Below are 26,637 nucleotides of genomic sequence, written 5' to 3' on the forward strand. Positions count from 1 at the left end.
TCAGGAATGGATTAGTTACCATGAAAATGAGTTCCTATACAGTGAGGTCACGCTTCATGCTTGGCCCCTTGGTGCATGCCTACTCCCCTTTAACCTTCTTCTACCATATTGTGACACAACACTAAAGCTTTCACCAGAACCCAAGCAGATGCCAGTGTCATGCTTTCCAGCCTGCAGAACTGCAAGCCAAATATACCTCTTTATAAATTACTCAGTCTCCGGTATTCTGTTATAGCAACACAAAACGGACTAAGACAGAAAATTGGTACTGAGAGTGGGATGTTGCTATATAGATACTCGAAAATGCAGAAGCCTCATTGGAACTGGGTAATGGGCAGAGGCTGGAAAAGTTTGAAGGAGCAGAGTAGAAAAAGACTGTATTGTCATAAACAGAGCATTAAGGATAATTTTGGTGAGGGCTCAGAAGACAACAAAAAGATGAGAGAAAGTTTAGAATTTCTTAGAGATTGGTTAAGTAGTCATTACCACAATGCTGATAGAAATATGGACAGCAAAGGACATTTTAATGTGATCTCAGATAGAAATGAGGAACAAGGTATTAAGAACTGGAGACAAAGTCATCCTTGTTACACCATAGAAAAATTTGGCTGTGTTGTATCTAAGGCTTTGTGCCCTAAGGTTTTGTGGAAGGCCAGACTTAAGATTGATGAACTAGGGTACCTGGCAGAAGAAATTTCTAAGCAAAATATAGAGCAGCTGTGTAGCTACTGTTTACTACATTCAGTGAAATGCAAAATGAAAGGGAAACAAGCATAAAATTTGAAAATTAATAGCCTGGCCATGTGGTAGAGAATGAAAGAGCATTTTCAGGAGAGGAATCCAAGGTTGCAGCAGAACAAGAAATACTAAAAAGATTAGCACTGAGAGAAGAAAGCCAGTTGATAATTATTGAGATAATTTTTTTAAAGACCCTTGAAGGCATTTCAGAAATTTTAGAGGTTGCCTCTCCAGAGGTCTAGGAGGACAGAATGGTTTTAAGAGACAGGACCCATGCATCACTGCCCTGTGTAGCTGTTTTGAGATCCTGCTCCCCAAATTCTGGCACAGCCCTCAGCAGCCACCCCAGCCATGGCACAATCATACCCAGGTGTGGCTCAGGCTGCCATCCCACAAGATACAAGCCATAAACCTTGGTGGCAAACAGTCGTGGATCAAGCAGCCTCAGATGCAGCTCATGACACCACTCTGAAGGGTGCAAGCGGTAAGCCTTGATGGCATTTATAACCATGTGGTACTAGGTTTTCAGATGTGCAGAATACAAGAGAAGTGGAGGCATAGTGGCTTCCACCTAGATTTTAAGGAATGTACTGAAAAGACTGGGAGCTCAGGTAGAGACTTGTTGCAGGGCCAGAGCCACTGCAGTGTACCTCCCCTAAGGCAATGCTGAGCAGAAAAATGGGGTGTTGGAGCTGCCACAAAGAGCCTGTACTAGCGCAATGCCTAGTGAATACATGAAAGTGGACCACCACTGGGACTCCAGAACTATAGAGCCATTGCCAACATACAACCTCAGCCTGGAAAAGCCACAGGTAACCAACTCCAACCAGTGAGAGCAGCCATGTGGCTATGCCCAACAAAGCAGTGGAGGTGGGGCTGCCCAAGGCTTTAGGGATAAAACTCCCCACTGTGCCCAGGAGGCAGCACATGGAGTGGAGAATTATTCTGGAGCTTTAAGATTTAGTGTCTGCCCTGCTGAGTTTTGGACTTGCTCGAGGCTTGTCACCTCTTTCTTCTTTTGGCCTATTTCTCCCTTTTGGAATGGGACTGTCTGCCATATGACTATTCCACCATTGTATCTTGGAAGTAAATAACTTGTTTTTTTATTATTATTATTAGTTTACAGGCTCATAGCTAGAAGGAATTTGCCTTGAGCCTTATATGACACTTTGGACTTTGACCTTTGAATTGGTACTGGAAGACCATTAGGGTTGAATAATTATATTTTACAGTGTAAGAGAGACATGAGTTTGGGGTTCCAAGGGTGGAATGCCATGGTTTCAGTGTCTCTGCCAAAAATCATGTTGGAACCTTTAAGAGGTAGAGCCTAATGAGAAATGCTTGGGTCATGGGGACTCTGCCATTTTGAGCAGCTTGGTGCAGTCCTCATATAGTGAGTGAGTTCTTGTTGTCATGAAACTGGATTGGTTTCTGTGGGAATACATTAGTTACCCTGAGAATGGATTGTTATAAAGCAACCCATTGTACAAAGTTGTACCTTGCGTTTGGCCTCTTGGCACATTCCCACTTCCTCTTTGGTCTTCTGCCATGTTTTGATGCACTACTAAAGTCCTCACCAGAAGCTAAGCAGATGCTGGTGCCATGCTTCTTGAACTTCCCAGTCTGGAGAAACATGAGCTAAATAAACCTCTTTATACAGTCTCAGACATTCTATTATAACAACATAAAACAAACTAAGACATTTATTTTTGATGCTATTGTGATTGGAATTGTTTTCTTTATTTCATCTTTGTATTGTTTATTGCTACTATATATACAACTGATTTTTGTATATTGATCATATACTCTACAAACTTGCTAAGCCCCTCTCTTAGTTCTAGTAAATTTGGGAGAGGGTGTGGTATGTGGGTGGGGGTGTGGTATGTGGGTGTGTGTGTGGGTGTGTTCCTCAGGATTTTCTGTATACAAGGCTAATAACAAAAAGAGTTGTCTTTTTTCCATACCTTTTTTTCCTTGACTATTGCACAAACTAAGACCTATGGTGCATTGTAAAATAGAAGTGGTAAACACAGGTATCTTTGCATTTTTCCTAATCTAGAGGGAAGCACATTCGATTTTTTTTTTAACCATAAAGTATGTTTGCTATAGGCTTCTGGTAGATGCCTTGATCATTTGAAGAAGTTCTCTTCTATTAATAAGTTGATGAGATTTTTTTAAAATATATGAGTGTTGAATTCTGTCAAATGCTTTTCTGCATCTGTTGAGGTGATCATATGGTTATGTCCTTTATTCTCTTAATATAGTTTATTACATTGATTTTGGATGTTAAGTCAACCTCACATTCCTGAGATAAACTTCATTTTTTTTCATATGTTGCTCAATTACGTTTGCTAATATTTGGTTAAGAATTTTTATGTCTAGGTTCACAAGGAATATTGGTATATAGCTGTGTTTTCTTGTAATGTCTTTGTCTCGTATCGATATCAGGGTAATATTGATATCAAATGAAATAAAGTTAGTTGGGAAGTTTCCTTCCTCCTCTATTTGCTGAAAAAAGTTTTTGTAACATTGGTATTGTTTCCTCCCTTAATAGTTTGATAGAATTCACCAGTGAAGTATATTTTTTCTCTATAGGAAGGTTTTAAATTACTGATGCAGTTTCTTTACTTGATATTGGTATATATTTTTTCCTTTCTCCCTTAGTCAGTTTTGGTAATTTGTGTCTTTCTAAGAATTGTTCTATTTTATCTGAGCTGTCTAATTTTTTACCTTAAAGTTATTACACCATTTTCTTAACATCCTTTTAAGGGTAAGGTCTGTAGTGATATTTCTCTTTCATTCTTGATTTTGGGAATTAGTGTCTTCTTTCTTTTTTCTTGGTCAATGTAACTAAACATTATTTATTTTCTTGACTTTCTGAAATAAGCAATTCTGGGTTTCTTTGGTTGTTTTTAATGATATCCTGTTCTGTATATATCGTTTTCCACCGTGACCTTTGCATTTCATACATCCTACTTACTTTTGGCTTGGTTTACTCATCTTTTTCTAGAGTCTTAAGATGGAAGTTTTAATTATCAATTTTAGATTACTTTTTCTTCCTGTTTCTAAAGCTATACATTTTCCTCTATGCACTGCTTTAATTGCATCCTGTAAATAATGTTTTTTTTTTTTTTTTTGTATTTTAAGTTTATAACATTTTATTTATAAAAATAGGCTGGGGAAAAAGGATTTGTACCACTGGGGGAGAACTATTTTGGGCCATTTTTAAATTTCTTTTCCTCTTAACAATTTTCAAAGTCACATTTGAATTCTTTGAGAATGGTATTTGTCAACAAAAAAGCTCCAGTGAAAAGGAGGAGGGAAACTGAGGAAGTATGAAGAAAGGGAGTGAGAGAAGGAGGAGTGGGCATACAACAGCCAACACATAAAGAAATGACTTTTACTGAAATGACTCTGCACTGTGCCTCATGCACTAGGTGATGCAAGCATGCTGCTCAAACATCAACACCAAACGTCATTTAGAAATGGTGGTCTTCTCTGGGTTCTGACGGACACTTGTTCCCCAACATGGCACTATTAAATGATGCTTTCAAGGCAGACATTAAGACATTACTCCAAAGAGAAGACTGTGGTGGCAGATGCTGGGGCCATATTCTTCATAGGCCTTCTTGGTGCGACAGTCTGAAATAACTCCAGAGTTGAGGCTAGCATTAAGCTTCCAAACCATAAGGCATAGTGCTGCATGTGATGGATTGCCACCCGAACCTCTGCAAGCTTAGGTTTGAGTCTCCTGCCACTGAGCTCCTTTACTGAGTTTTAATCTGACGTGTACCACTCTTCAAATCTCTCTGCAGTTGAGGTTCAAATTCCTGAACATAGTCAAACCTCTTGAAAGAACAACATTCTTATACAGTGGACAATGCACATCAATGGGACAGTTTTGTATTCATCAACAATATTCAAGATGGATTCCATAACGTCTGGGTTGGCAAACTCTGGGTAAAAAAATATTTCAGGTTGCAGGAACCTTTTGTAACCAACATCTATTATGAATTTCTCCTGGTTGATCACACTGATACCTGTGTACTGTTTGATCCACTTCCAGGGATCCATGTCATACTTAGCAAATTCCTTGACTATATCAGGGCAAATGTAACAGTATTTCTCCTTCATGGCTTTTGTGGTCTCCAGTGACTGCCCAAGAGGAATTCCTACTTCCCTCTCCCTTAGCAGCTGTTGGATGAAATACGCAATATCACCTACAATCAGGATGTGTTTGATGCAGCTCCCAATTACATAACCTTCTACAACTGGTAGAACATGGTGACTCCATCTCTTTTGTCAATTACTATAGTCATTAACATACATTCGCCCACTTGGTGAGATGTCCAAGATGCCACCAAGGCCAGTACCTCCTGAACTGCAATGTAGAATCCTAGTACATTAAATAATTCAAACATAATTTCTGCAAAAATGCTCTCTGTTTTCTAGTGTATTCCGTGGAAGTTCTGTCATTAAAAAATAATGGTCCTCAGATTCTGCTCAAAAATATTTAAAAACCACTTGCTCCATGAACCTTTCCATAATACCGCAGTCTTCAGTGATTCCATGTCATATTGACCACTTTGTAGCATACATAGATTTATCAATGGCTTCATCCTGTATTTAAAAAGTCAAGGTCATCAAGTCCCCTCAACATTCTCCTTTGGGCTTTGTCATCTACCTTTGCTGACTCTCTGATAGAAATGCATGAAAGAATAGTAAACTATGGCTCAGTGTTGCCTGCATAGCCAAGTTTGGAATACCTACTGAGGTTGTCACAGGGCTGAGACCCAGAGCAGTGGATGCAGCTCAACCTCCAGGTGTGGGCTGGATGCCAGGGGCTGAGAGCAGGGCCATGGAGGAGCCAACGTGGGCACTGAGTGGCTCTTACCTGATGCCACAGTCTGCCACACAGGAAGGCAGGAAGCCCGCCATGCTTGGAATACACAGCACTTAGCCCCACTGGCCACCCTGGAGCACCCTGCCACCATGCACTCGGCAACCCACTCACCCCATGTGCCACGTCTCCTGCGTATTTCCATTTTTATTATAAGATATATTGTAGATGGGTGCAGCAAACCACCATGGCACATGTATACCTATATAACAAACCTGCACATTCTGCACATGTATCCCAGAACTTAAAGTACAATAAATTTTTTAAAAGGAGTATTTTAAAGGATCAATCTACTATTTGACAGTCATGGAAATAGTGAATGGGAGTTAAAGGGAAAAAAAAATAAGCCAAAGAAAGAAGGGAGGAGGAAAGGGAAAAAGAAAGGAAAGAAAAGAAAAGGAAAAGGGAAATACAAGAAAAGAGACTAAATAAATAAATAAATAAATAAATAAGTGATTGACAGTCTGGGAGTTGGCAAATACGTATTCAGACAACACTGACAAAATAGGCCTCTTGCTAAAAATAGCAGAATGCACAAAGTACAGTAGCAGCCTGTCTGTCCTGAGAGGCTGGGGAGGTTTAGGAAAAGAGGTTGGGCAGGTTGGAGACAGATAAGTATGCAGTCAGTTTTTGCTTGGTGGAGAAAGTAATCATGGGTGATTCAGAAAAAGGAAGATACTTACATAATAATTGTTTTGTACTTTTTTTTTTGGTCTTCTATTACTTTCATAAAATTATCTTTGCATCAAAAGTTATTAACACTTTCAGGACTCCTTGTATGCCAAATTCTTTGAATTAGATTTCTTAATTTGTGATCACACTGGTAATTTATCTAGCACAATGAATTGAATGTGTGTCTTTATGTTTAAAGGGAAAAATAAAATTCAAAACAGCATATTTGATGTAATTTATGATTAGATAATAGAGAAATATCAATTTTAATATAATTTTTAGAAAGTAAAGCTTTGGCTGGTCATGGTGGCTCACGCCTGTAATCCCGGCACTTTGAGAGGCTGAGGCAGGTGGATCACGTGAGGTCAGGAGTTCAAGACCAGCCTGACCAACATGGAGAAACCCCGTCTCTACTAAAAAAATAAATTAGCCGGGTATGGTGCCACATGCCTGTAATCCCAGCTACTCAGGAGGCTGAGACAGGAGAATCGCTTGAACCTGGGAAGCGGAGGTTGTGGTGAGCCGAGATCATGTCATTGCACTCCAGCCTGGGCAACAAGAACGAAACTCCATCTCAAAAAAAAAAAAAAAATTCTTATTAGTGGAACTACGAAAAAAATACAATGACTCTAAACTCATATCTTACCATGCAGTAGATGTATATCAGAATTTAAGCAGCAGAGAAATCATTTTTAACTTTTTTTAAATTTTTTCTTATCAATAAACCATATGAGGTAAAAATACCAAGGTTTCCTAAAATGTACAAACCTCACCACAGCTTTACCACACTGTTTTGTTTTGGGTTTTGCTATTTTAAAATATAAAATAATTATTCAGTATAACTCATAATTATTTAACTATCAGCAATACTTTGTTATTTATATTAATAAATTCTGCTTCCTTTTGTGAGATTAATTACTCCATAGCTTTTGCCAGTCTGTTTCTGGGCATTTTACTATTTCTCTACTCAGAGTTGTAATTGCCCTTTATCTATCCTTCTTAATCAGAACATCCTTCCTTTATACCAGTGTTTAAAAAATAAATTTAATACTTAATTCAATTTAATATTCTAAATAAACATACATATATAATATAGTCAAGTTCTTTAGGAATATATGTGTGATTTTTCACATTTCTTTAATGTCCAAAAAGATATCCCACTGCATATATGTTTTCTGGTGAGGTTTTAATATACATATTGTTTATTATTCTTTATTCCTGACACTAGTGCTTCTCAAATTATCTGTGATGAAGAAACAGATGTGTTTTTTTGGTTTTGTTTTTCTTTCTTTCTTTAAAAAAAAACTTTTATTTTGGGTTCAGGGGTACATGTTCAGGTTTGTTATATAGGTAAACTTGTGTCATGCGGGTTTGTTGTACAGATTATTTTGTCACCTAGGGACTAAGCTTAGTAGACTAGGACCCAATAGTTTTTGTTTTTAATTTCCCATTTGATGTAGACTGATACTTACTTTTTATAAGATACAGTGTCAAATTGCTACAGAACTTTGTAATCACTCTCCATTTCTGTATTTGTCTTGTCACTGAGAACAAATCCTTGACACCAGCCAAGAGGGCCCCTGACCGAAAGCACAGGGAGTGTCCTTCCGGCTCCTTGCTTCCTGTCAGCATTCCGCTCACTAGACAAGTGCTTGAACCACCCCCTTCTCTTGTCTATTGATATTCAAGCAAAATCTCAATGCAAAAAGAGAATCCATGATGTAATTAGAGAAGAGAACGTGTTCTTTTTGCATATATCCTTAAAAAATCTTTCCTCAAAATGTCAAAAATTCTATTACCAGAAATGTTCTGATTTTCCTAGAATGCAAGAATTCCTGGGAGAACATCTTACAGATTGCAATATTCTTTCATGCTCACTAGTTCATTTTATTGTAACAAAACCTATGTATATTGGCAAGAGATAATTTTTTATCCCCATTTTACAGACAATAAAACTGACTTATAGGTTTAAAAAAATTATATTTATATATATATATAGAAAAAACAAGAAAACACTTGTGTTTTCTTCTTTCACCCATAATTACCATTTGCATATATCTTCTAATCTCCTATCCTTTTACATTCAACCTGCTTGTTTTATGTAAAGTTTGTTTCTTGTAGGCACCATATAGCTGAATCTTGTTTTTTTAAAGTCCTGTATGGTAATAGCTGCCTTTTGATTTTAGTGCATTCACATTTTACATAATTATTGATATGGCTGGATTTGCATTTAACATTTCGTTATTTGTTTTCCATGTGTCATATCTTTTTGTTTTTCTTTTCTCACATTACTGCTTCTTTCATGTTAACCAAGTATTTTTAGTGCCCTATTTCAACTTCTCTGTTGATTTTTGCTATGGTTTCCAGCTTTTTGTTGTAGTGGTTTCTCTGGGGCTGTTTTTTTTGGTTGTCTTTGTTTTTGTTTTTTTGTTTTTTGAGACAGTCTCGCTCTGTCGCCCAGGCTGGAGTGCAGTGGCGTGATCTCGGCTCACAGCAAGCTCCACCTCCTGGGTTCACGCCATTCTCCTGCCTCAGCCTCCCAAGTAGCTGAGACTACAGGTGCCTGCCACCACGCCCAGTTAATATTTTGTATTTTTAGTAGACACGGGGTTTCACCATGTTAGCCTGGATTGTCTCCATCTCTTGACCTCGTGATCTACCCGTCATGGCCTCCCAAAGTGCTGGGACTACAGGTGTGAGCCACTATGCCCGGCCTCTTTGGGGCTTATTATTTTAAGAGACAATGGCATGGTCATAGCTTATTGCAGCCTCATACTCCTGGGCTCAATCAGTCCTCTCACCTTTGCCTGTCAAGTAGCTGGGACTACAGGCATGTGTCATCACACCTGGGTAATTTTGCTTAAATTTTTTTAGAGACAGTTGTATTAGTCCATTCTTGCATTGTTTTCAAATACCTGAGACTCAATAATTTATGAGAGGTTTAATTGGCTCACAGTTCTGCAGGCTGTACAGGAAGCGTAGAGGCATCTGCTTCTGGGAAGCCTTCAGGAAGCTTACAATCGTGGCAGAAGGCAAATGCATGTCACATAGTGAAAGCAGGAGTAAAAGAGCAAGGGTCAGTGCCACACACTTTTAAATGAGATCTCACAAGAACTTACTCACTGTCACAAGGACAGCACTAAGAGGACGGTACTAACCATTCATGAGAAATCTGCCCCCATGATCTATTCACCTCCCAGCAGGACCCACCTCCAACTTTGGGAATTACAATTCACCATGAGATTTGGGCAGGGACACATATCCAAACTATATCAACAGAGTCTCATTGTGTTGCTTGGGCTAGTTTCAAACTCCTAGCCTCAAGCAATACTTCTATCTCAGCCTCCCAAGTGCCTTTGGGGATTATAATAATCAATCATCTTCACTTTTTACAATCTACTTTGGTTTAATAATTTTTACTTAATTCCAGTGTTATATAGCAACTTTGGTCCAATGTACCTCTTTTATGCTATAAACTCAGCAGTATTGGTATAGTTATTGCCTATAATAATCATATGGTTTTTTAAAAGAGATTAAATCAGAATACACACACACACACACATCTTTTATACTTACAAATTTATTTACCATTTCCAGTGCCACTTATTCCTTATAGGTTCAAGTTGCCATCTGGTGTCATATCCTTTTATCTTTATATATATATATATACTTTAAGTTCTAGGGTACATGTGCACAACATGCAGGTTTGTTACATATGTATACATGTGCCATGTTGGTGTCCTGCACCCATTAACTCATCATTTACGTTAGGTGTTTCTCCTAATGCTATCCCTCCCCACTCCCCCCACCTCACGTCAGGCCCTGGTGTGTGATGTTCCCCACCCTGCATCCAAATGTTCTCATTGGTCAATTCCCACCTATGAGTGAGAACCTGCAGTGTTTGGTTTTCTGTCCTTTTATCTTAAAAGCATTTTCTTTAGTGTTTCTTTATCAAGGGTAAGTTCTCTTTATTTTTATTTATCTGGAAATGTCTTTATTTCAGCTTCATTTTTGAAGGATCATTTAACTGGATGCAGAATTCTTGATTGAGTTATTTTTCCCTGCACTTTTGAAATGTTGCTTCATAAGCCTTCCTTTTTTTCAGATAAAAATGCCAGTATTGATCATATTATTGTTCTCCTGTATGTGATAAGTCATCTCTTGCTACTTTCATAATTTTTTTATTATCCTTGGTTTTCACCAATTTGATAATTATGGCTCTAGCTGTGAATCTCTTTGTGTTTATCCTACTTGAGATTTGTTGAACTTCTTATATCTGAAGATTAATGTTTTTCATAACATTTTTGAAGTTTTCAGACATGTTTTCAAATATTTTTCTGCCCCCTTATCTCTCTCTTCTCCTGGAATTCCCATTATGCATATGTTAGTGCTCTTGATGGTATCCCATAAGTTTCTGAGGATCTGTTTATTATCCTTTTTTCTTTTTGTTCTTCAGATTGATTAACCTCTATTGGTCTATCTTGAAGTTCACTGATACTTTCTTTCACAAGGTCAAATATGCTATTGAACCTCGCTAGTGATTTTTTCACTTTAATTGTTGTACTTTTCAATTCTAGATTTCTATTTTTAAATATGTTCTGTCTCCTTATTCATATTCTCTATTAGACAGAACGTTATCATATTTTTAATTTGAATATATTTATAATATATACTTTGAAAATTTTCTAAATCTGATATCTGAATTCAGACAGTTTCTATTCACTGCTTTTTTTTTCCAGAATATGAGCCATATTTTCCTGTTTCCTTACACGTCTAATAATTTTTAATTGAAAACTAAACACTTTAATTATACATTATAGCAAATCTGGATTTGGTTTTTATTTGTGATTGTTTTGTTGTTGTTATTGTTTTGGTAATTGGCCTATACTTGTACTGTGTAATCCTTCTGCCCAGTGGTTTTCAGCAGTGATGTCTTTTATATTGTGTTGTTGTTATTATTATTATTGTTTTAGCCTGTCTTTCTAGGAATTTCCTTTGTGTCTGTTGCATAGCTTGATTTTGGAGAGACATGTTAAAGCTAGTAAGGCTTACACTCTCTGCCAAATAATCTGTGGGTGGGTGGGTGAATGCATTCAAAGTTGCAATTAATACTCAAGTCTCACTTCATTTTTACTTTTTGTCATACTCTCTTGAGTCTTTCCTACACTTCCATACTTTTCCAATCAGCCATATATGTGTGGAGAACTTATCTCAAACTGTCTATGACTCTCTCCTTTCCAGGATCTCTCATTTTTTTAAGTAATATTCAGGTTTTTAATTTATTATAGTGAAAGGATACAAAGCAAAATTAGCAAAGGGAAAAAGGCGTATGTGGTAAAGTCTGGAGGAAACCAGGCACAAACTTCCCAGAATCACCTCCTGTGGAGTTACAAGGATGTGTTTTTCTTTCCCAGCATGAAATTTTGATAACACATGTGCAATGTCGTCTACCAGGACCAGAGTCTCATTAGAGACTAAGTACTCAGGATTTTATGGACATTACTCTCCTTCACATGTACCAGAATTCCAGACTCCCAGAAGGAAAGTAGCTGTTCAGAGTAAACCACAGTGTTTGTATAAACAGTTTAGGCACAGTGAGCCACTCTTCTCAGTGAGAGAATTGGAACTTGGAATTGGGAAACTCTAGCCTTGCATGTGGGTCTTTCTTTTCTTTCTTTCCTCTCTCTCTCTCTCTCTTTCTTTCTTGAATTCCAGGATACATGTACAGAACGTGCAGGTTTGTTACATAGGTATACCTGTGCCATGGTGGTTTGCTGCACCTATTGACCCTCAGGATCTCTCATTTAAATTTTTGTCTTGTCTTCCACTTCCCCAACTGAGACTGCAACTTCAGACTAGTAAAGCTGCGATTCTCTCTGTTCATTCCCAAACCACTCTGTTATATTTAACTGGCAAAACCATTGATTTCTTCCCTCTACTCCATACCAAATCCACTCCTGCCCCCAGCCCTAACAGGAAAGCTGCTGGTTTTTACATCTAGCTTCATACTGGTAAAACTACAGTTTTTCCCAACTGAGCTTGGGGATGAAAAGAGGGATGGGAGTGTATTAGTCCGTTTTCATTCTGCTGATAAAGACATACCCAAGACTGGGAAGAAAAAGAGGTTTAATTGGACTTATAGTTCCAGATGACTGGGGAGGCCTCAGAATCATGGCGGGAGGTGAAAGGCACTTCTTACATGGTGGCGGCAAGAGGAAGATGCAAAAGCAGAAACCCCTGATAAAGCCATCAGATCTTGTGAGGCTTATTCACTACCATGAGAACAGTATGGGGGAAACCACCCCCGTGATTCAATTATCTCCCACCAGGTCCCTCCCACAACACGTGGGAATTATGGGAGTACAATTCAAGATGAGATTTGGGTGGGGACACAGAGCCAAACCACATTAGGGAGCATCCCCAGTCAGGAAGGGCTCAGACTTTTACCAATCCTACCAAAAACCCTAACACTTTAAGAATAAATGCTCTTAATTTGATAACTGTCTTTGATGAGTTTTCCGGGTACTAAAATGATTGTTTTTGGTATTTTGTGCAATTTTAGGGGGGAGTTTTGGTGTGGAAATAAATTGCCAACCTTTTCATGTCACCTCACAGCCTTATCTTTATATCTTCTGATTAACAATTTTCATTATTAATGTGTTACACAACCAATACTTGTTTAGACTAACCTACATTTTACCGATTACTTTGCACATTGATCCTTCCTTTTTGGTTCTATGTTATATTTCTAAAGCATATCTCTCAGTAGATTTTTCCCCAGTAAAAAATGGCATATGTTCTTAAATGTATTTGTTTGACAATATCTTTCACTTGTCTTTTGTTTGAGTGACAGTTAACTGGCTACAGAATTCAACATTGAATGACTTCTTTATCTCTGTACTTTGAAGATTTTAATTATCTTCCATCTTCTATTGTTGCTATTAAGAATTGAGAATCTGCTTTATTGTTTATTTCATTATGATTAATCTCTTTCTCTGTCTAGATTCTTTAAGATTTTATTTTTGCCTTTGGTAGTCTATAGTTTCTCAACATTTTATCTAAGTGTGTACTTTTACTTAATCCTGATTAGAACTCATTTGACTTCCTATGTCCAAATCAATAAAAACCTTAATCAATTCTGTAAAATTTGAAGCCAGTTTTCTTCTCAAATATTGTATCTTCTTCATTCTTTCAATTATGTTTCTGAAACTACTATTAGTTGTGTTTTAGATATTTTCCATCATCTAAATCTCTCATTTTCCACCTCATTTTTTTATGCTATGCTCTTAAGTAATTTCCTCATATCTACCACTTTGCTGTATTCTCCTTCAGCCATGTCTAGACTGCTATTTGGGGTACTTAGTGGAGTTTTTTAGTTGAGTAACTTTTAAAGTTTTTTCTAGATGTTCTATTTAATTATTTTGCAATACTTTCAAGTAGTTTTTTCTTCTCATGTCTCCAATTTTTAAAAAATTGTCTCTAGTCACTTTGAAAATACATATTTTATAGTGTCTATCTAGTGGTTCTATTAGCTGAGGTTTTTAGACATCTAATCCCATTCTTTGTTGTATCTGTTAACTTTTGCTCATGGGATATTTCTTCTTATTTTATTTTAAGTTCAGATTCACTTGGTTTTACCTTTGAGACTTTATGCGGTCTGGGATCAGGAGTGTCTATTAGAGATTTTTTGAATTAGCATCTACCAAGTGTTCTAGGGATACTTCTATGCAGGGACACTTTTATGGTAGGTTTAGAACTTTGGGATCCCTAACCTGTACATGTAATGTAAATTTGAGCCCTACACATAAGTTGGATGAGGCCAGTGTTGCATATGAATTCTCAAAAAAGACTTTGCCACCCAGAGACCAGCTAAGACAAACTGCCTTGTCTTCTCAGTTTGTCAGTAGGATGACATTTTCTGGTCCATTCTTTTTTCTTCTTCTTCTTCTTTTTCTTGAGATGGAGTTTTGCTCTTGTTGCCCAGGCTGGAGTGAAGTGGCGCCATCTCAGCTCACTACAATGTCCACCTCTTGGGTTCAAGCGATTCTCCTGCCTCAGCCTCCCAAGTAGCTGGGATTACAGGCATGCGCCACCAGGCCAGGCTAATTTTTTGTATTTTTAGTAGAGACGGCATTGCACCATGTTGGTAAGGCTCATCTTGAACTCCTGACCTCAGGTGATCCACCTGCCTCTGCCTCCCAAAGTGCTGGGATCACAGGCATGAACCACCGCGCCCAGCCTCATCCGTTCTTTTAGTAAGAGTTTAGCCCTCCAAGGCTTCCAGTTTTGCAGGATGACAATAATCAGAGGGGAGCGGGGAAAGAAATTTTGTTCTAACTTTCTGCCTGGAGTAAGTAAAAATCATCCTCTTTTACCCTGGCAAATTCTATACAGCCAGAAAGGGGTCATAGCTAAAAAATGCCTGTAGGTTGTTTTAAAAACATTAAAAGCATTACCTACTATGATTCATGGCAAATGATTTAATTAGCATGTGGAAATTTACCATGTTATTATCTGCCCTTTACAGAAACCTGTGGATTCCTCTGTGAGTAGCACCTAGTTGCCAGAAACAAGATGTCTAGTAACTTCTACCTACTCATCTTATCTACCTCTACTTCCTACACATAATATAAGATACTTTATATTTATTCCCACAAAGTCTAGGTTCATTTTTTCTAGCCATTACCTTCTCTAATACATTTATGCCAAATATCAATTGAATTATCCTTTCAATACAAAGATTTAGTAGGTTCCTGTTAAAAGATTTGGCACCCTGACACTGTGATCTTCAATAACGTTGTGAATTCTTATCACAGACAATCATCCTCTTATTTTCCATCCTGATGAAAAAGCTATTTTAAAATACAAAATGAAGTAAATCTCATCATATTGCCATGATGTTCTTAACTATGATATATTATAATGGTTAGCATTTTCGAGGGTTCACATACAGGTTTTTTTTTATTCTTTTATTGAGACTGAGTCTCGCTTTGTCACCCAGGCTAGAGTGCAGTGGCGCAGTCTTGGCTCACTGCAACCTCCGCCTCCTGGGTTCAGGCGATTCTCCTGACTCAGCCTCCCATATAGCTGGGATTACAGGCACGCACCACCGCGTACGGCTAATTTTTGTATTTTTAGTAGAGATGGGGTTTCACTGTGTTGGCCAGGCTGGTCTCAAACTCCTGACCTCACGTGATCCAGCCTGCCTCAGCCTCCCAAAGTGCTGAGATTAAGGCGTGAACCACTGCACCTGGCCCAGATACAGGTTTTAAATATTTTTAAAGTAAAAACACTTTGTTTAAAACCTATCTCATAAATTGACAGGTTATTTGGAATATATGTTAAGCAGATATCTCTTTCCACCAAACTAGGAAGCAACGTTGATCTATACCATGTATCATTTTATAGAACTGGTTATTAGTATATATGATAAAAGATAATTGATCCTTTGTTTGTATATATCTATGTGTATGTAGATATATAGCTGTACTATTTTTGTATTTCAGGAGTTATACTCTTTGTGATATGGTGTACGACCTGGTCAGTCTTAGGCTCTGAAGCTCTCCCTGGTGGAAATTTATTTGGATTGTTAATTATTTTTTATAGTGCCATTATTGGGGGAAAGATTTTACAACTCATTAGAATACCTTTAGTGCCTCCACTTCCACCTCTTCTTGGTAAGTATATAATTAGTTCTCTTTTCTTTATTATTGACTGTATGCAAATTTTGAATATTTTCTTGTTGAATTAGATATAATTCAGAAACATTTCAATGTAGTGTGTTTTATATAGTTTCTTCATATATGTATTTACTGTATGTGTGTGTGTGTATTTATTTTTCTCTCTGTCTACATATATACACACTCAAGTTTTATCCAAAATTTATTTTTAAAATAAATTTAATATCCTCAGTATATTATTCCTGTTGCTTTATTGTTTAATAGAATCTTTAAAAATCTTAGATTCAAGGGGTACATGTGCAGGTTTGATACCTGGATATATTGCATAATGGTGAGGTTTGGGATCTAGTGAACCCATCACCAAATAGGGAATACTATACCCAACAGGTAATTTTTCAACCTTAACCCTCCAACCCTCTCTCCTTTTGGACTCCCCAGTGTCTATTATTTCCATCTTTATGTCCATATGTACCCATTGTTTAGCTCCCACATATAAGTGAGAACACGTGGTATTTGATTTTTCTGTTTTTGAGTTATTTCACTTAGGATAATGATGTTCAGCTCTATCCATGTTGCTGCAAAGGAGATGATGTCATTCTTTTTTATGACTGCATAGTATTCCATCGTGTATATGTACCACATTTTCTTTATTTAGTCATTTAAGTTGATTCCATGTCTTTTTATTGTGAATAGTGCTACAGTGAACATATGTGTGTATGTGTCTTTGCAGAAGAATGATTCACACATTGAACCATCCTTGTATTTCTGGAGTAAAACCCACTTAACTGCATTATCTTTTTGATGTACTATTGAATTCATTTTGCTAGTTGAGAATTTTTGCATCTACGTTCATCAGCAATATTGGCCAGTAGTGTGGTGTGTGTGTGTGTGTGTGTGTGTGTGTGTGTGTGTGTGTGTCTTTGCCTGATTTTGGTATAATTGTGATACTAGATTCATAGAATGTGTTAGGGAGGAATCCCTCCTTGATTTTTTGGAATAAGTCTCAGTCACCTGTGACCCTGAACTAGAATAAGTGGATTTTACAATGAATAAATGAATGAATACAAATTATTGTAAAACAAAATTTTGTTAAGTATATGATAACCATACAAATGCATGACAATAAACAATGTGATATGAAAGCTCTCAGCCAGCCTACCATAGTTGTGATTGTTTTTGAACTGCATAGTGGGAGGAGGTGCTCCTTACAATTTTCACTTTGTAAGCATTTATTCTTTGATTTTAACCATCACCACTATAACCATCATCACTTGTGGATTCAACAAAAATTAGGTAAATAATTATCTTATTTGTTTTTATAAAACTCTAAGATGTATGTAGAGCTCATATTTCTTTCATTGTTTAATACTAGAAGTGTTTTGGATCTTTATTTAGAAGTTTGGTGATGTTTTGTGACCAAAAATATGCTATAGGAAATTGACTCTTGTTTATATCATTTAGCCTATGCTAAAATTGGTTTTGTTATATACCATTTTACTCAAAGTTGCCATTTCCAATAACCTATAGACAATGTTAAGTGAGAACTTACTGTATTCAAATATATCTAAATATTCAGTACAGTGGGCCAGGCACGGTGACTCATGCCCATAATCGCAGCAATTTGGGAGGCCAAGGCAGGAGGATCGCCTGAGCCCAGGAGTTCAAAACCAGCCTGGGCAAAATAGCAGACCTCGTCTTTATAAAATATTAAAAATTTTTCTGGGTCTCAGCTACTCAGGAGGCTAAGGCAAGAAGATCACTTGAGCTCAGGAGGTTAAGCCTACAGTGAGCCATGTTTGCATCACTGCACTCAGCTTGGACAACAGAATGAGACCCTGTCCCAAAAAAATATATATATATTCAGTACATTGTCAGCAGATATAATCTCTACATCTTACCTCTGCTGTCGCTTCTGTATCCACAATTTTCTTGCAGCACCTTCTAAGTATTTATTGAATCATTTTCCTCCTCTCCAAACTTTCTCTTTTGCTCTAGCTTAGGCTATTTGTTTCCAACTTTTGCGTGGACTGTGGCAGAGCCTTCAAATTGGTCTCTGTCTCCAGTTTTATCCCTAACTAATTCACCAAGACCCTCACATAAAAAAACACCAGACTCATTGTTACTTTCTGCCTAAAACCTTCCCGTGGTGCCTTACTTTGCCAAAGTTGGGGGAGACCTTTCTATGATCTGGCCCACCAAGCTCATTCTCCTCCCTCCTTTCCTTGCCGTGTATGTTCCAGCAACACTAAATTACTTGTTGAACCCCATTTAGATGTATGGTTTCTTATCGCCATGGCTTTATTCATGCTGCCTTCTCTACTTGCTTGTAACCTGCACTTTACCAACATAATGAGAGACATAGTACATTAGAAAAGAAAGTAAATGTTTCTGTTTTCTTTCTCAGAAAAATGAACTGTCATGTATCTTTATTTTCTTTCTTTTAAGGGATGTTACTGGCTGGTTTTACGATTAGGAATGTTCCATTCATCAGTAAACATGTCCATGTTCATAACACGTGGTCTTCAATTTTAAGAAGCACTGCCCTTACCGTTATTCTAATACGAGCTGGGCTTGGACTCGATCCACAGGTAGATTTACAATTACAAATTGAGTAAGGTTATTTCAAATATTAGAGGATGGTGAGAAACAAAAGAAGCAAAAATTTTATTTACCTGTTCCAAGTGGAGTCTGTAAACAAACTTAAGATAAAGAAAAAAAGACCAGGCATGGTGACTCACGCCTGTAATCTACAAAAATCAGTCAGGCGTGGTGGCATGCACCTGTAATCCCAGCTACTAGAGAGGGTGAGGCAAGGGAATTGCTTGAACCTGAGCGACGGAGATTGCAGTGAGCCAAGATAGTGCCACTGCACTCCAGCCTGGGGACACAGCAAGACTCCGTCTCAAAAAAGCAAAACAAAACAGACAAACAAAAAAAAAAAAAAAAAGAAGAAAAAAAGACTGTGTAGAAATATTGGCACCTTAATTTCTAATAAATAGCCATCATTATCACTGATATGAAGGGAACTGACTGTGTTGTAAAGTCTTTATTAGCAATCACCTGTAATCATTTGCACAGAGATAAATGTCTCTTATGTAGCACCTATATTATTTGGGAGGCTCTTCTATGGAGAACTATGTACTCTTCAGTTAACAGGATAAGAAAAGCCTTATAAAAGCCTTTTTCTTTTTTTAGGGAGATTAAGGATTTCAGTAACTTTTTTATGATGTTTTCTCCACAGGATTATGTTCCTGATTATCTCTGCATTATTGTAAAATCTAACCTTTTAAAGCATTTCTTTAAATATTACAATCTAGGGATCATAAATCCCATCTTTAAGATGACTATTCATGAATATGACAGCTACTCAAATAAATGTGGCAAATGTGGTTTAATAGAAATAGCTCAAGAGCATAAATAATTATAGCCATTGAGATTATATTCTCCAGTTGAAAGTATGAACCAAGGAGAAAATTGAAAAGTTCTCCCTTTTAAAATGAAGTATGCAGTTTTTAAGTTATTTTCTTTGGCATGTTGGCATTCTATTTATAATTATTAAGTTAATCAAACAGTTCATATCAAAAAATTAACTAATGGGAAAACACTAATAGGACACTATTTATACTATTTATTAGGAAAGTTCAGGAAGGTAGCAACAGCTATTTAATCACAGTAAAATTCATCTTTTAATAATTAAAATGCAATAATATTTTATAAAAGATGAAATTGTTTATAATCCAACCTATGATGACATATAAAATGTAATAGAGTTCCAAGTCCAGTGGGACAATCTGTTCAAATGAGATTTTGTTTAGTGAAAGCTTCTTATGAAAAAAGACTTTATAGTTCAATATTTCTTTAAATAATTTTCTTGTTGGCCATTGTAAATGTACCTAAGTGTGACTGTTTTGTATTTCAGGCTTTGAGGCAATTGAAGGTGGTTTGTTTCAGATTGGCTGTAGGTCCATGCCTTATGGAAGCTAGTGCAGCTGCTGTTTTTTCCCACTTCATTATGAAATTTCCCTGGGAATGGGCATTTCTATTAGGGTAATTTCTTTCTCATTTTTTCTTATGAAAATATTCAATTAAGGATGCTTGGTTAAAACTGTTAAAATATTCAGAATGTTGTATAGAAAATCTCTATTAAAATTCTTTTCACAGTATTGGAAACCTTGGAAAACAGTTGATTAAAAGCAGAGCCATGTCCCAAATTGTATGAAATTTTTAACAAACATTCATAGCCCTTAAATGTTTATCATCAAGAAAATTCACATGATCAATTTATTCCTTTTCATCTGTATTATAACATATCTGTATGTTTTAATCTATCTAATGGCCTCTTCCTCATAGCTATATGTAAATACAGTTGCACATTTTATACATATGTATGTGTGTATGTATAATTTGAGAAGCATTTTATATAGACATAGGTTTATAAATATAAACTCTCCCATTTTAAAGCAAGCAAGCAAACAAACAAAAACTCTTGCCGTATGTCCAATGCCCCATCCATCTTTATCTACCATCCATTTACCTTATGTTTGAATTCCTCAAAATAAGTCTGTAACTACTGTCTCTAGATCCTAACTCCTTTTCATTTCTTAAATCATCAACTTTTGTCTCTGCTTCTCCATTCCAATGACATTCATAGCAAAATTCATCCATTATATAGTTACCACAAAATCTAGTGAATTTTTAAATTAATGTTTATGATAAAATACCCAAATGCACTTTTATTTTAAAAATTAGAACTTTATAAATAAAGGAGGAATGACCTTTGACTCTGCCTTCAAATCATAATGCCCATAACTCTACCCAAAGCGAGAACTCTTAGGAGTTTTTTTCTTCTCCAATTTTTATTTTGGCTCAAGGGGTACATGAACAGGTTTGTTATATTGATAAATTGCATGTTACAGGGGTTTGGTATGCAGATTATTTTGTCACCCAGGTAATAAGTATAATACCCAATAGGTAGTTTTTCTATTCTCACCCTCCTTCCACCCTCCATCCTCAAATTCACCTAGTGACGATTGTTCCTTTCTTTCTGTCCATGTGTACTCAGTGTTTAGCTCCCACTTGTAAGTGAGAATATGGGATATTTGGTTTCCCATTCCTGTGTTAATTCACTTAGGATAATGGCCTCAACTCCATCCACTTTGCTCCAAAGGACATGATCTTGTACTTTCTTGTGACTGTGTATTATTCTATGGTATATATGTGCCACATTTTCTTTATCCAGTTCACCATTGATAGGCATTTAGGTTGATCTCATGTCTTTTTTTTTCCCAATAGTTTTTAAGGAATAGGTGATGTTTGGTTACATGGAAAATATTTTTAGTGGTAATTTCTGAGATTTTGGTGCACCCATCACCAGAGCAGTGTACACTGCACCCAAGGTGTAGTCTTTATCCCTCACCCCCCTCCTAACCTTCCCACTAAGTCCCCAAAGTCCATTGTATCATTATTATGCTTTTGCATCCTCATAGCATAACTCTCACTTGTAAGTCAGAACATACAATGTCTGGTTTTTTTCATTCCTGAATTACTTCACTTAGAATAATAGTCTCTGATTCCTTCTAAGTTGCTGGGAATGCAATTATTTCATTCCTTTTTATGGCTGAGTAGTATTCCAGTATGACTGAGTAGTATATATATACACACACACACCACATTTTCTCTATGCATTCATTGATTGATGGGCATTTGAGCTAGTTCCATATTTTTCACAATTGCAAATTGTGCTGCAATAAACGTGTGTGCAAGTGTTTTTTTCATATAATGACTTCTTTTCCTCTGGGTAGATACCCAGTAGTGTGACTGCTAGATCAAATGGTAGATCTACTTTTAATTATTTAAGAAATCTTCATACTCTTTTCCATTGTGGTTGGACTAGTTTACATTCCCCCCAGCAGTGTAAAAGTGTTCCCTTTTTACCACATCCATGGCAACATCTATTATTTTTATTTTCTGATTATGGCTATTCTTGGAAGAGTGAGATGGTATCACGTTGTGGTTTTGTTTGCATTTCCCTGATAATTACTGACATTGAGGATTTTTTCATGTTTCTTGGCCATTTGTGTATCTTCTTTTGGAAAGTGTCTATTCATGTCCTTAGCCTGCTTTTTGATAGGATAATTTGTTTTTTTCTTGCTGATTTGTTTGAGTTCCTTTTAGATTCTGGATATTAGTACTTTGTTGGATGCATAGTTTGTAAAGATTTTCTCCCACTCTATAGGTTGTCTTTTTACTTCTGCTGATTATTTCTTTTGCTGTGCAGAAGCTTCTTAGTGTAATTAAGTCCCATCTATTTATCTTTGTTTTTGTTGCCTTTGCTTTTGCATTCTTGGTCATGAAGTCTCTGCCTAAGCCAATGTCTAGAAGGGTATTTCCAAGGTTACTTACTAGAATTTTTATAGTTTCAGGTGTTAGATTTAAGTCTTTGATCCATCTTGAGTTGATTTTTGTATAAGGTGAGAGATGAGGATCCAGTTTTATTCTTCTACATATAGCTAGCCAATTATCCCAGCACCTTTTGTTGAATAGGGTGTCCTTTCTCAACTTAATGTTTTTGTTTCCTTTGTTAAAGATCAGTTGGCTTAAGTATTTGGTTTTATTTCTCAGTTCTCTATTCTGTTCCATTGGTCTATGTGCCTATTTTTATACCAGTATTATGTTGCTTTGGTGACTGTAGCCTTATAGTATAGTTTGAAGTCAAGTAATATGATGTATCCACGTTTGTTCTTTTTGCTTAGTCTTGCTTTGGTTATGCAGGCTATTTTTGGGTTCTGCATGAATTTTAGGATTGCTTTTTCTAGTTCAGGGAAGAATGATGATATAGACTGCTTTTGGCAGTAAGGTCATTTTCACAATATTGATTCTACCTATCCATGAGCATGTGATGTGTTTCTATTTGCGTAATCTATGATTTCTTTGTACAGTGTTTTGTAGTTTTCACTGTAGAGGTCTTTCACCTCCTTGGTTAGGTATATTCCTAAGTTTGTTTGCCTAGGGTTTTTTTCTTTTTTCTTTTTTTTTTTTTTTTTTGTTCATTTGTTTGTTTTACAGCTATTGTAAAAGGGGTTGAGATCTTGATTTAATTATCAGCTCAGTCACCATTGGTGTATACCAGTGCTACTGATTTGTGTACGTTGATTTTGTATACTGAAACTTTACTGAATTCATTTATCAGATCTAGGAGCTTTTTGGATGAGTCTTTAGGGATTTCTCATTATGTGATCATATCATCACGAACAGCAACAGTTTTACTTCCTCTTTACTGATTTGGATGCCCTTTATTTCTTTCTCTTGTCCGATTGCTCTGGCTAGGACTTCCAGTACTATGTTGAATAGAAGTGGTGAAAGTGGGCATCCTTGTCTTGTTCCAGTTCTCAGGGGAATGCTTTCAACTTTTCCCCGTTCAGTATAATGTTGGCTGTGGGTTTTTCATAGATAGCTTTTATGACCTTAAGGTATGTCCCTTCTATGCCAGCTTTGCTGAGGGTTTTAATCATAAAGGGATGGTGGATTTTGTCAAATGCTTTTCTGCATCTATTAAGGTGATTATGTGGTTTTTGTGTGTTTTTTATTTGTGTTAGTTTTTCTTTCTTTTTTTTGTTTGTTTTTATTGTTTGTTTGTTTGTTTGTTTTTTGTTTGTTTGTTTTGAGATGGAGTCTTGCTCTCTTGTGCAGGCTGGAGTACAATGGCCCAATCTCAACTCACTCAACCTCTGCCTCCCAGGTTCAAGCAATTCTTGTGCCTCAGCCTTCCAAAGACCTGGGAGTAGCTCACCAAGCTTGACAGCATCTATTTCTTTTTGACTTTTTAATAATAGCCATTCTACCTCCAGTGAGAGTGTATCTCATTGTAGTTTTGTTTTGCATTTCTCTAATGATTAGTGATGTTGAATATTTTTCCATATAAGTGTTGACTTTGTGTTTGTCTTCTTTTGAGAAGTGTCTGGTCCTGTCCTTTGCCCATTTCATGGGGTTGTTAGGTTTTTGCTTGTTGATTTTTCTAAGTTCTTTTTGGATTCTGGATACTAGACTTTTGTCGAATGAATGGTTTGCAAATATTTTCTCCCATTCCATAGGTTGTTTGTTGATGATTTCTTTTGCTGTGCAGAAGCTCTTTAGTTTAATTAGGTGACATTTGTCAATTTTTGTTTTTGTTGCAATTGCTTTTGGCATCTTTGTCATAAAGTGTTTTCCAGAATTGAAATTTCCTAGGATATGTCCAGAACAGCCTGTGTCCAGAATGGTATTTCTTAGGATGTCTTCCAGAATTTTTATAGTTTTGGGTTTTACATTTAAGTTTTTAATCTATCTTGAGTTGATTTTAGTAAACAGTGAAACATATGGAGTCCAGTTTCAATTTTCTGCATATGGCTCGCCAGTTATCCCAGCACAATTTCCGAGTAGGGTTTCCTTTCCCCATTGCTTGTTTTTGTCAAGTTTGTTGAAGAGTAGATGGCTATAGGTGTGCAGCTTTATTTCTGCATTCTGTAACCTGTTCCACTGGTCTATGTCTGTTTTTGTTCCAGTACCATGCTGTTTTGGTTACTGTAGCATTGTACTGCAGTTGGAAGTCAGGTAGTGTGATGCTTTCAGCTTTGTTCTTTTTGCTTAGGATTTCTTTGGCTATTTGGGCTTTTTTTTTTTTTTTTTTTTTTTTTTTGGCTCCAAATGAATTTTAGAATGCTTTTTTTAATCATGTGAAAAATGTCATTGGTAGTACAATAAGAATAGCATCTACTCTGTAAATAGCCTTGGGCAGTATGGCCATTTTAACAGTATTGCTTCTTCCTATCTGTGATCATGGAATGTTTTCCTTTTGTTTGTGTTGTCTCTGATTTCTTCGAGCACTTGTTTGTAATTTTCATTGTAGAGATATTTCACCTCACTCCTTAGCTGTATTCCAAGGTATTTTGTGGTTTTTTGTGGCTGTTGTGAATGGGATTGCATTCTTGATTTGGCTCTCAGCTTGGATGTTGTCGGTGTGTAGAAATGCTACAGATTTTTGTACATTGATTTTTGTATCCTGAAACTTTGCTGAAGTTGTTTGTCAGATCTGGGAGCTCTTGAGGGGCTACTAAGGGCTTTTCTTGGTATAAAAGTGTTTCACCTATGAAGAGGCATAGTTTGATTTCCATTCTTCCTACTTAGATGTCTGTGTTTCTTTCTCTTGCCTGATTGCACTGGCTAGGACATCCAGCACTATGTTGAATAGGAGTAGTGAGAGTGGGCATCCTAGTCTTGTTCCAGTTCTCAAAGGGAATATTCCAGATTTTTCCCATTCAGTATGAAGTTGTCTCTGGGTTTGTCATAAATGACTCCAATTATTTTGAGGTATGCTCCTTCAGTAACTCATTTGTTGAGAGTTTATATCATGAAGAGATGTTTTCATTTTTAGTTATATTATATGATGAATCACATTTATTGATTTGTATATGTTGAACCAAACTTGCATCCCAGGGATAAAGCTTACTTGATCATAGTGGACTAGCTTTTTGATGTGCTGCTGGATTCAATTGGCTTGTATTTTGTTGAGGATTTTTGTATCTATGATCATCAGTGATATTGGCCTGAAGTTTTCTTTTTTGTTGTGTCTCTGCCAGGTTTTCATATCTGAATGATACTGGCCTCATAAAATGAGTTAGGGAGGGACCCCTCCTCCTCATGTTTTTTGGAATAATTTCAGTAGCATTGGTACCAGTTCTTCTTTACACTTCTGGTAGAATTTGTCTGTGAATCTGTCAGGTCCTGGGCATTTTTTTTTTTTTTTTTTTTTTTTTTTGCTCAGAGATTTTTTTATTACTCATTCAGTTTCAGAACTCATTTTTGGTTTGTTCAGGATTTCAATTTTTTCCTAGTTCAATCTTGGGAGGTTGTATGTTTCCAGAAATTTACCCATTTCTTGTAGGTGTTCTACTTTGTTTGCATAAAGATGTTCGTCATAGTCTCTGAGAGTTTTTTGTATTTCTATGTGGTTGGCGGTAATGTCCACTTTGCCATTTATGATTATGTTTTTTGGATCTTCTCTTTTTTTTTTTTTTTTCCTTTATTGGTCTAGCTAGTGACGTATCAAATTTATTTATTCTTTCAAAGAAACAACTTTTAGTTTCATTTATCTTTTGTATGGATTTTCATGACTCAATTTCATTCCATTCTGCTCTGATTTTAGTTATTTCTTTTCTTCTGCTAGCTTTGGGTTGGTTTCCTCTTGTTTTCCTATTTCCTTTATGTATGATAGTAGGTTGTTAATTTAAGATCCTTCTAACTTTTCAATGTGGGCATTTAGCACTATAAACTTTTCCCTTAACACTACTTCGCCTGTGTCTTAGAGAGCCTAATATGTTGTATCTTTGTTTTTATTAGATTCAAAGAATTTATTGGTTTCTGCCTTAATTTCATTGTTTACCCAAAAGTCATTCAGGCACAGATTGTTTAATTTCCATGTAATTGTATGGTTTTGAGAGTTCTTCTTAGTGTTGACTTCTATTTTTATTGCACTGTGCAGTCCAAAAGTGTGGCTGGTATGATTTCAGGGTTTTTAAAATTTATTGAAAATGATTTTACAAACTGATAGTGTGATCAATTTTACAATATATGCCATGTACAGATGAGAGGAATATATATTCTGTTGTTGTT

General features: G+C 36.5%; 1 protein-coding gene and 1 pseudogene across 6 annotated transcripts in view; one reads left to right on the forward strand and one right to left on the reverse strand.

Annotated features, from left to right (window-relative positions):
• The window catches only part of SLC9B1 (solute carrier family 9 member B1), a 152,371-nt gene that overhangs the window by 58,984 nt on the left and 66,750 nt on the right, over positions 1 to 26,637 (forward strand). For all 6 annotated transcript variants that reach the window (XM_050791922.1, XM_050791925.1, XM_050791924.1 and 3 more), the window contains 3 exons: positions 15,817 to 15,987; positions 18,436 to 18,578; positions 19,910 to 20,037. In XM_050791922.1, coding sequence (XP_050647879.1) covers positions 15,817 to 15,987; positions 18,436 to 18,578; positions 19,910 to 20,037 — 442 coding nt within the window. The remainder of the gene's footprint in view (positions 1 to 15,816; positions 15,988 to 18,435; positions 18,579 to 19,909; positions 20,038 to 26,637) is intronic.
• Positions 3,902 to 5,423, reverse strand: LOC126955398 (actin-related protein 3B-like; annotated as a pseudogene).

This window comes from Macaca thibetana, chromosome 5 (assembly GCF_024542745.1).
Source record: "Macaca thibetana thibetana isolate TM-01 chromosome 5, ASM2454274v1, whole genome shotgun sequence".
NCBI lineage: Eukaryota > Metazoa > Chordata > Mammalia > Primates > Cercopithecidae > Macaca > Macaca thibetana.